Source organism: Lepidochelys kempii, chromosome 14, assembly GCF_965140265.1.
Source record: "Lepidochelys kempii isolate rLepKem1 chromosome 14, rLepKem1.hap2, whole genome shotgun sequence".
Lineage (NCBI taxonomy): Eukaryota > Metazoa > Chordata > Testudines > Cheloniidae > Lepidochelys > Lepidochelys kempii.
This window is the reverse complement of record NC_133269.1, coordinates 8492617-8504016: the sequence shown is the minus strand read 5'-3', so window position 1 is coordinate 8504016 and position 11400 is coordinate 8492617. Positions and strand designations below refer to the sequence as shown.

The 11400-nt window shown below is 40.6% G+C and overlaps 1 protein-coding gene across 9 annotated transcripts in view; it reads right to left on the bottom strand.

Annotated features, from left to right (window-relative positions):
- Nucleotides 1-11400, bottom strand: part of BPTF (bromodomain PHD finger transcription factor) — a 92556-nt gene that overhangs the window by 35115 nt on the left and 46041 nt on the right. For all 9 annotated transcript variants that reach the window (XM_073310727.1, XM_073310729.1, XM_073310726.1 and 6 more), the window contains 7 exons: nucleotides 10790-10960; nucleotides 10482-10657; nucleotides 5676-6031; nucleotides 4994-5125; nucleotides 4188-4317; nucleotides 2787-2922; nucleotides 1243-1494 (listed from right to left, as the gene is read on the bottom strand). In XM_073310727.1, the coding sequence (XP_073166828.1) occupies nucleotides 1243-1494; nucleotides 2787-2922; nucleotides 4188-4317; nucleotides 4994-5125; nucleotides 5676-6031; nucleotides 10482-10657; nucleotides 10790-10960 (1353 nt within the window). The remainder of the gene's footprint in view (nucleotides 1-1242; nucleotides 1495-2786; nucleotides 2923-4187; nucleotides 4318-4993; nucleotides 5126-5675; nucleotides 6032-10481; nucleotides 10658-10789; nucleotides 10961-11400) is intronic.

Below are 11400 nucleotides of genomic sequence, written 5' to 3'. Positions count from 1 at the left end.
AAAAGGATTTGTTAAAAGATTTCTTGTGCTTTAACATACATAAAAATACATAACATATATCCTAGGTAGGATATATAAAAATGTGACAGAATGCAACCCTGTATTCACACACCCTACACGCTATTGTAATAATCTGTGTACAAGGCTTGCCTTGTGAGGTATCACTTAAAAACTTATACTTTGTTGATCAGTAATATGGTAAAATGCATGTAGCAACACTGTGTGTAAAGTTATAGATAAACATCAGCTGAAATCAGGACTGAAGTGTGTTTCTCAGATAAATCTGGGGGGTGGCTAAACCAGTTTCTCAAACACAAAAGGCAAGCCGATGCCCCATCCAGGCATCAACATAGCTAATGGGTTACCACCTATCAAGGGGCCATTTTTTGGCAAGGAAGGAGGGCAGGGACAAAGATCTCCATCTTAGCAGTGAAACAGCATGAGGTCTCCTTCCTCCACCAGACCAGTCTCTTGGTTCTCAGCTGGAAATGCCTTTCAAAGAGGGACTGAAACTATAAAATGGAGGGGCAAACACCTCAAGAGGCCCTCCCTCTCCCTTCCCCCTGCCCTTCTTATTCTCCACACCTGAGAAGACAAAGAAAACAGCCATTGGATTCTGGGGGGAGAGTTCCTGACTTGAAGACTTTGGTCAGTAATGCTATTGGAAGCACGTGGTGAGAAACTTTACTTGAATCTAATATAGTTTAAATCTTTATTTTTCTTGTAACCATTTCTGACTCTTATGACTCATTCCTTGTACTCACTTAAAACTTCTCTTTGTACTTAATAACCTTGTTTTATTGTTTTATCTAATCCAGTGTTTAACTTAAAGTGTCTGGGTGACTCCACTTAAGGCAGTAAACTGATGTATATTAGTCCCTTAAAAGAGTAATGGACTTAATATATTCAGACTCTCCAGGAGAAGGCTGGCCAGTATAAGACATACATTTCTGGGGAAGAATCTGGGACTGGGAGTGTGGTGGGGTCACCCTGCAGTATAAACCAAGGCTGGTGAGAGCCAGAGTGTAACACAAAAGTGTGGCTGGCAGGCTGCAGTTACACACAGACACTCAGGGTGTGACTTGCATGCTGGAAGGCTGTTTGTGAGCAGCCCAGGTAGGAGCTACTAACAGCAAGGTATTGTAAGGCACACAAAGTTGCAGGGCAGGGGTAAATAGTCCCTCACTGGTCTGGACTGCACCCTGATGTGTCACATTCAGGTCTGAAATATGTCTGTATTACCTTCAGCTTTTGCATTATCTAAGTTTTCAGAATTCATATCAATTTCCACCTTTTCTTCACTCATTTTGTTTTCTTCCTTTACTTGGGCTCTCTCCAAGGTTTCAGAAATTTCTATTTTCGTTTGGTCCTTCTCTTGTGGATCATGAGAATCTTTTATTCTTTCTTTAGAAGAATCAGTCTCTATTTTTACTTTTGCTGGACTTTTTCTTTTATCCAGTTCGCACTGGTTTTCAGTGGTAACATCATTCTTTGCTATTAGCAATAGATTAAAAAAGTAGAAAAAAGTTTTAAATGTTTTAACTTGCTCAAAATAACTCAGTACATTTTGTTAATGATTTAATTACATTATTTCCTCCATTTCACAAGCATCACGTACACTATTTTACCTTTTCAGCCCTCCTGAAATCAAAGTTAACCACGTGGCACGGTTAATATGTCAAAAGAGAACCCAACACTTCAGTGATATATTCAAGTAACAGGCTCAAAATGTTGAATATATACATGTATGCTATGGGCCCAATCCTGGAAAATAGTAAAAATTCCATCCACTGCAGGCTCAGGCTCTTTGGTCTGGATTTTAAAAAGCAACTCGTGTTTTTGGAAGCCCAGTGTGAGATACCTTAAAAGGACCTTATTTCCAGAAAGATCTGAGCACCCACCCTCTGAAAATCAGGCCCTTTTACAGTGTCTCAAGATAGGCTTCCAAATTTTTTATTTATTTATTTAATTTTGGCCTATACACCTTAAACCCTGGATGGACCCAACTATCCAACTGGCAAACATTTTGTGCCTGACTGGCACTCTGGACTCCATGAGGCAATAATAATCCAGTCTAGCAGTTACAAAGGGAACCCAAAGGCTGTGTCCACAAGTAATACAGCAGAGGGAGCCTGCATGTTTTTGTGGACTCCAGAAAATGTTTTTAAAAGTTTCATAGCAGTAAGTTCACGCACAATGTTCTAATATTTAAAAGGAATTCCAAGATTAATTGCAAACCACTACTTTTCTAAATAAAATTGCAGACAGACAATTTTAAGGGTCAGCGGTACCAAATGGAGCTTAGGTCACGTTCATTCATAGGACCGCTTCCCCATAAAAATTGAAGTCCCGTTTCATTATTTCTGTACAGACAGGCTTCCTTCCCCATTGCAAAAACTATGGTTTCCAAATCAAGCTGGTTAATGGCACAATATTTGGTTAATATAGAAAATAGGTATATATCTACAATAACTAGCTTATGAATGCTATTTTTGGACATAGGTTGTCCACGAACAAAGCAGATGTGAAGATGCACATATATAAGTACTACAAACTACCTCAACTTCATAAATGAGCCAATTTAACATACATGATCAATTTTGTAGGACAGCTGAAATACACGCTATATACAGAAAAAAGGCGACAGCAAATTCCTAAAGTTTACATAGAACACTATTTAGAACAAAGCCTACTTATCTGGGATGTTTTTGATGCAGTCTACTAAATATGCAGTAAATTCAGTAAGTAGTATGTTATGAATTCAAAATAAATAAAATTTCACTTACTTGGTAGCACTTTTCTGTAATTGACATTAGTATTTCCAGGTAATTTAGGCACAAACCTATGAACATGTGTTTTACTAATCCAGCTCCAACCACCATATCCTGTTACTCTATATTCCTCTCCTTTTTGTTTCCAAACCTGTTAAATATTTTGCAACATTAATTTTTTAAAACATTGTTTACTGAAACCTTTAAAGACGGTTTAAAGAAGTGTGGCAAGTCACCATAACACTATTACTTTGCACTTACGTCGCACTTTTCAGGAGTACAATAATTTAGGCTGAAAGATTTTTATTCAAGAAAATTCATTACCCCCCTTAATCATTTAAATGAGTTGGGTGCTGGTAACTCCCTTACTTCCTCCCTTGTGTGATCTTGCTTTGTTTGAGGGACTCCAGTTTACAGCATCCTAATTTAACAGTGATGCAGCTGGGAGTTGAATGTTTTCAGCAAAAAGTCATTGACTAGAATTCGCTTTCCACCAAGACCCAATTTGCTAATCTTCAGGTCATGCTGTGAAGCCTATCTGTTCTCCAAGGTTTTGATCTGGAGGGAAGGGAGCAGTTGGTGGATGAAAGGATGTTGTAAGAAAGTTTAGGGTTTTTTTGAGGGGTGAAGGGGAAAAAAATCTCCAGAAATTTTAGCTTTTGGACACAGTCTAACTACACTGGCGTGTTTATGAAGATTGTACATATGCCAACATCACTGGGTAGGAATTCTTTAATAAGTTGAAAGCAGCAGATAAACAATTTTGTTCACTTTTGCATCATACTGGAAGATGTCTGTTGCAAAATGTATACCCAAAAATAAACTGACAATACAACTCAGTCCGATAGCAAAATTCTAAAAAATCTTAGCTTAAAATAAGACTATCTTTATTTGTTAGCCCTTGAGCTCAGGATATTATTCTAGTTGTTTTCTACTTTAGAGAATATGAGCAACAAAAACCAAATCCCCTAAAAAATTCAGAAGCAAATGCAACCAAGTCAATTCCTTGAATGAATCTCCACTGAAGAATATCATAGCCTTTAATGTGTAACTCTTGTGTTTCGACAGCAATGTTTCATTGTTTCACATCTCGTTTCAGCACAATTTAGCTAAAAGACTTCTTACTTTTTATATTCAATGATACTCCACTGTTCACCTATTATACTTCCATTAAAAACAGTTGCATATTTTGAATCATAAATAAAAATTTTTGACACAGGCAACCTCAAATGATCAAGTCCAGAAATAACATCAGAAATTTAACTCTGAGTATGTGCACATGGCTCTCACTGATGCAATGGAGTGAAGAATTTGGTCATTAACATCTTAAGTATAAAACAGAGTTGTATAAATGACAATTGCTACAAAAATAAAGCCTTTTATTTCTAAAAATAAACTGCTAGGCAGAAACGTTACCTGATGTTTGATAGGAAAGGTATATTTCACCCACGTAGCCTGTTGCATTGTTTCTTCCTCCTCTTGTTTCCTCTCTTTTTTTTTCACCTTTTCCTTTTCTTCTCTTTCAATAGCTGTCATTCTGTGTAATCTAATACAGGCAAATTTTGTAAGCAAATTTGAACACCCTAATAATGGCATATACTACCTCCTTGAATGTCTAAGATTTAGATGAGGGGAAAAAACTATCAATGAATAATATTAAGTTAAGGAATAACATTAATATACATTACTGGTGATAACGTTGCATCTGATGAAGTGAGCTGTAGCTCACAAAAGCTTATGCTCAAATAAATTGATTAGTCTCTAAGGTGCCACAAGTACTCCTTTTCTTTTTGCAAATACAGACTAACACGGCTGCTACTCTGAAACCTGTTGCTTTTATGAGCATTTACACAATTGCAAAAGCAGTTGATGGCAAGAGTATTCAACATCATGAATGTGACACCTACTCTTATCCCAAGATTAGAGAACAATGTCAGATCCCAACAAATTGGGGTTTTTGAAAGTTCTTCACTGTTGCTTTCTTAGACTTTCCCCATTGATGTCATTTGAGGCTGGGGCTTAGGTAAATCATTGGGTTTAAGTAAATCACTGTTTGAAGGAAAAGGAGCAATGAAACAGGATACGTTGTCAATAAAGAATTTCAGTATCATTTAGTAGAATGTTTGATGTCTGACTGAATTCTCATCAATACTCTCAATTATAGTTTTAGCTCAACCAATGATGCAGATCAGAGTAGAATACATTCATAAAGATTCTCTTACCTAGTGTGCCCCAAGGACTCCCGCCAAATTGGCAGCATGACAACTGGTTTAATTGCACACTCCAATATAGCCAAAGCTAGTGCAAATTCTCTAGGTTTGCTACACATTTGAACAGCCTTAATCCAGTTAGACCTACATTAGAAAGAATGTAAAATATATCAAGTTCATTTTATGAGCAATACGTCAACAGGATTTTAAAGTAGGCTAAACAAACTATTAAAATATCTTTGCTAAAACACTGCATTATTTCAGTTATGCATTACATATCACATTTATTCAAGTGTCTGTTCCAATGATATCTATTGTCTATGTGAGTGATATGACTTAGGACACCACAAAGCATGAGCACCCACCGGCAGCCCCTCCGATCAGCTCCTCCCTCACCCTCCAGCACTTCCTGCCAGCTGGCGGCCCACTGATTAGCTCCTCCCGCTCCCTCCGTCCCAGAGCCTCCTGCCTGCCTGTTCAGCGGTGTGTAGGAAGCGCTGGGGGAGTGGGGAAGGAGTGGGAATGGGGTATAATTGGGGGTGGGATCTTGGGGGAAGGGGTGGAGTGCAGGCAGGGCCTGGGGCAGAGCAGGGGTTGAACACCCTTAGGGAAAGGAGGAAGCTGGCACCTGTGCCACAAAGTAATGTTATTAAATAAAATATGGGTAATCAAAAAATACTTGCTATTTCTTTACCTGTGGGAGGCCCAATTGGGGTGAAGGAATGATGCAGGGATGTTGCTCTCTAGCTGAATGATAGTTAGCCTCAGAGTAGATATGGTAAGAACCTTGGACCCATGTACAGACCCATTCCATTTGAACTCTCCAGCAGGAGTCAGGCAGAATTTATGCGCAAGGTGCCGTCTCTTGTCATGGTCTTCTCTGTGCTGGTGTTTGTTCAATGCAAATGAGTTGGTGGCATACTGGTTGTGATAGACACGATACTTCCCCTCTTGACCTAACTTGAAATAATTACTGATGTTTCCTTTCATCACGATTTCTTTCTTGGTATTCAACCGGGAGATTTCCCCTTGGGAGTTAACCACCAGAACCTTGTTAAAGAAACAAAAGGGTTTTTTTGGTTTGTTTTTTAAATTAACTTATTTAAAATCTTTAATAATATCTATTATATTCCTGTTTACAATACAGGCCTTCAATTTTCAAAGTCACATCCATTCATTCTGAATTATATATTGTATTAGTTTCTTCTTCTTTAATCTTTTTTACCTTCAAAACATTTTAACAGTATTAAAGTTAGGGGCCAAGTTTTCTAATGTAGACACCCAAGTTGCACCCACAAAATAGGTGTGCAAAGAAGTTAGAATTTGTGTATGCAAATAAGTAAAATAAATAAAGGTTACCTATCTTATAGTAACTGGAGTTCTTCGAGATGTGTGGTCCCTATCTGTCTTCCACTGACGGATGTGCAGGCGCTTCATGTGTCTCAGATTGGACAATTCTAGCTAGCACTGTCTATAGGTCCACGCCTGGGTCCTTATGCTCTCAGTCTGGAGCACGAGGAGCAGCGTGGACAGACTGCCCCTCTATTTACCTTCCTAATGCAAGTAACCTTAGAATAAGACTCAGCAGCAGTGGGGAAGGAGGGTGAGTATTAGAATACTGATAGGGACCACAAATCTCATTGAACTCCAATTATTATAAGGTAAATAACTAACTAACTTTCTTTGAGTTGTCCATATGTATATTCTATTGAGGGCAATTCATTGAAGAGAAGGGTGAGGACCCTAGCGGTACCACCAATTAGAGGATTGCTCTGCCAAACGATTCCTCAGCTGTAGAAGCTTAAACTACGGCGTAATATCTCGTAAAAGTGTGAACAGAACCCTGCAGTGCTGCCCTGCAAATTTCCTTGAAACATTGCAGCCTGGGTCAGTCAAGTGGTCCCTCACACAATGTAGGGTTGGGAAGGAATTTTCCTCCAGGGCAGATTGGAAGAGGCCCTGGAGGTTTTTCGTCTTCCTCTGTAGCATCGGGCACGGGTCACTTGCTGGAGGATTCTCTGCTCCTTGAAGTCTTTAAACCATGATTTGAGGACTTCAATAGCTCAGACATAGGGGAGAGGTTTTTCGCAGGAGTTGGGGGGAAAGGGGGGTGAGATTCTGTGGCCTGCCTTGTGCAGGAGATCAGACTAGATGATCATAATGGTCCCTTCTGACCTTAATATCTATGAATCAATTTGTAATAGAGCAGGATGCAGTCCAAACTTCATTTGGACAGTCTTTGGGACAAGATTGTTTCACCTCTCATATGTTCTTCAAGGGATACAAGTAATCTAGGTGATTTTGCTAAAAGGTTTAGTCCTCTAGAAGTAGAATGCCAAGGCTCAGACATACAGCGAGTTAGGCTTCCTCTCCTCACTGGTGGCATATGGCTTTGGGAAGACAACAGGTAAGTGAACAGCCTGATTTAGATGGATTTCTGTGACCACTTTGGGTGTGAATTTCAAGTGTAGTCTTCAGGAGACTGTCCCTCTGGAAGGCTGTGTACAGTGGATGTGCCATGAGGGTCCCCTAGCCTACATGGCTGGTGTGATGGCCACCAAAAAAGCAACCTTCATCAATAGATGGACTAAGGAATATATGTCTAAATGTTCAAATGGATCCTCCATTAATGCCAACAGGACTATGCTGAGGTCCCAAATCAGGGTAATTTTCAGTACCAGGGAAAGGTTTTAACGATACCCTTTAGGAAACTGTCACAACATGGTGGAGATCAAGTTATTGCGACAGGCACTTACAGCTGCTAATTGCATCCACAGGGATTTAACCAGTAGACATGAAGTCTTTAAGAAGAGAAGCTATTCCAAGAGGACACAGATATTGGAATCCCCTGGGGCTGACAATGTTGACACCACATCAAAAAAATCTTTTCCACTTTGTTGTGTGGCACTCTCACATGGTCTCCTCCTTTATTGTTAAGGAGGTAATGAACTGCTTCCAAGCATGTCTTTTCTAGGGTCATCATCCAGCCAAATGCCAAGCTGTTAGGTGGAAGGATGCTGGATTGGGATGCCTGATTTTGTCTCAGTCCCTGGATCAATAAATCTGGGAAGAGTTGAATACAGCTGTATGAACATTTTGACATCTGCAGAATGTTGGGAAACCAGAACCATCTGGGACATCTGGAGCAATAAGAATCACCAATGCTCCCTTTTGCTTGATCCTTCTTGGAACCTGAGGTAAGAGTGGAACGGGTAGAAAGGTGTATATTAGTGTCCTGACTAATTAAAGGGATTAAAAATGCCTCTCCTTTGGAGCCTGGACCTTGAGTCCCCTTGCAACAGCAGATTGCATCTCAAGAGAACAAGAAATGCCCAAGGAAGTCCGAAGATGGGGATCCCATTGTTGAAATACGTTCTCTATTACCAAATTGTGTAGTTCTCTTTTGCTGTCCCTGGAGAAGTGCCTGCTGAGGCTGTCTAACTTGTGGTGTATTCCTGGGAGATGCAATGCTGAGAGGATGATCTGGTGGCAAGCACACCAGTTTGAGAGATTGATCATTTCTGTACAGAGAGTTGCGGACCTTGCTCTCCCTTGTTTGAAGTAGCACACTGCTCATTTTGTCTGACTCGGGATATCGCATGTATGGGTCCCGTGGGATCCCAAAAGGGCAGTGCGAGGGGTCAAATGGGAACTGAGGTGGTCTCCATGGAGTCCTGAGGTGCATAATCGCTCCTATAAGATCAGGATAGTGCCCAAGAGACTCTGGATCCTCTGTCTGGACTGACCCTATGTCTCAATGGTAGTGTTGACACTGACTCAGAGGAGGCAGTAGCTTCAGATTCCCACATTGGTGCCAACCTTGATATGCTCCAGCTGGTAGATGGTACTGGTGAGCGGCTCTCCCTCTCTTCCATCCCTTGGATCGATAATGTGGTGATCTCCCTTGTTAGGATCCATTCTTACAGGATGAGAGAGTCCAGGTTTGAGAGGATGGCAAAGTCCTATGGGGGCGGGGTATCTATCCCCAGACATATGGACATGGACTCTCTTTCTTCGGTGGCACCAGCAGTCTCGATCTTGTCACGGCCTTTGGTACTGACATCTCCCTCTCATAGTACGACAGTACCACCAATGTAGAAGGCATCCACTTTGGCTTCTCTCTGACCGGTAATGAGTATGATCCTGCTCCTGTGGTTAATGCCAATTTTGGGGTGGTTTACTCTTTGGAGCAGTGAGACAATGATGTGCTCCTTGTGAGCTCCTGACACTCCCACCAGGGCACAGAGCCACACCTGCCTTAGGGGATGTCGGAGAAGAGGTCCTTTGTTCGGATGCATACCTGGAGGCAGATTTCTCTTGCTTCTTATCAGAATGTCTCCTACTCTTCTCATGTCCATTTGGAGGAGTCCTCAGCTCTACTCCTATAAGTCCCACAGCCGCAGAGGTCACTGTGCTCCGACAGGCACTTCTTGATGCCTCTGCCTGATGTACATAGGGGTCTGTTGGGCGAAGGCTGAACTGGCACCTCATAGCATGATTTATTAGGAATCTCCAGAGTCTATATTCAGAGGTTTGATGCATTCAGCTTGGAATAGATTGGCTAAAAGTGCACTTGGAGGGGACGTGAGCTTCCCTGAGGCAGTAGAAACATTTGAGATGGCCACCGCTGACTGGGAAGGCACAACGGCAGGAAACGCAGTTCTTAAATGCATGGTTGTTGGGCATACTGGTCACCCCGTATGGGTGGGGACTCAAGGTAGGGGAAGACTTCCCAAGGTCCTGACTGCTCAAAACTATACCTAAAGTATAAAATCTATCTAAAAACTGTATCTAAAAGTTATTTACAAATATTTACAGTTTGACGCAGAAGCAATTAGCAAACCCTGCAGACACAGAAGAGGTTCCATCTCAGACCACAGGAAGTAGAAAGGAACTGCAGAAATTGTCCGTCTTTGCTGCCCCTTATGCCCTCAGTTCAGAGCATGAGGAGGAGAAGGGAATAGGCATGGACCAACACACATTGCGAGCAAGAATCCTCAATCTCAGAGGCATGGAGCGTATGCACACCCCTCAGTGGAATACACAAAGGCACATGACAGTCAAATATGACCATAAAGTACCAGGATGTTACAACTAGCAAGAGAATTTCTTCATATCTGATCACCGAAAATAGGGGTAAAAATATATTTAACTAGTTTATGTGTACACCATACCCACTGCATCACTCTCCTGGAAAAGGAAACCAAAAGAACCTGCTTCACACTAAAGAAAAGCGACTCTACTCCACTTTGTTATTGTCACACCACTCTACAGAGAGCAAATCAGAGAGCAGCTACACAGAGGGAAAGGGGGTGGAATAAAGGACCAAAAAAACCTAAGAATTACCTCTGATATGGCAATTCTACCAACTTGTGAATTTCTCATGTACCTCCTAGTATGTCACTGACCCCATTTTCTTAAGACTGTAGCAGGAAGGTGGTTTCTTCTTATGTTACCAATATAATTTTATATTTTAGAAATTCTCAAAGTGAGTACAAACCTCTCTGCCTTCTTTAAATAATTTATTTGCTTCGTGTGCTGCAGCAGCAACCTGCTGGCTTTTCATCTGGCTCAGCTTGCTATCTGGATTTCGTAATCGGGTAAGCATTCGTGTCGAGCCTGATGTGCCTTTCCCTGTGCATGGAGAATCACTTCTTTCACCATTGGATTTCTCCCCTGCCACAAAAACATAATTTAAACAAACATGAAAAAAGAACGAAGGTAATACATTGCAAATGTGTTTATATATGGGAATTATGAAATTTAAGAATCAAGTTTAGAAACAAGTTTAGTGACACTTATTTTTACCTGTTTCCTCTGAGGTCTGGGATCCTCCTTCTGCATTTTCAGCATCATCAGATGTCTTAATGGAGTCATTCTGCATAGAATTTAGCTCACTGCTGTTGCTGTTTTCGGCAGACTGGAGGGGTGCAGCGGATGCACTAGGACTGATGCTGGGGGTCATCTGACCAGTTTCTTCTACAAAAGAAGGACTTTAGATATTTAGTACTGTATCAATTAAGCTTACTTTTTTTTCTTAAAGTTAAAAACTCAAAGAGTCAGATGAGCTACTGAAACATCAATAACTCATTTGTAACATGGAAGAATTGGTGGCTTTAAATTACCTCAAAAAGTCTACCTAAAATCTTTAACAATGTATGAAGCATACACAGGCATATGCACCTACTGGAAACAAAGATCTCCCTCTCCCCAATCAGCTTTCAAATCAATCACAGCTGTTCAAAATGTCTATGGTCAAATAAGCAAGAAAGTAAAAACAATAAGTGATTGTTTTAACCCAAAGCATTAAATAGACAAATTCTACATAAATAAATATCTTCATAAATATTACCAATATAAACATTTGTCTATTTATAGACAATTACATGCTTTTCAGTAGTTGAAACCTACAAGTGAAA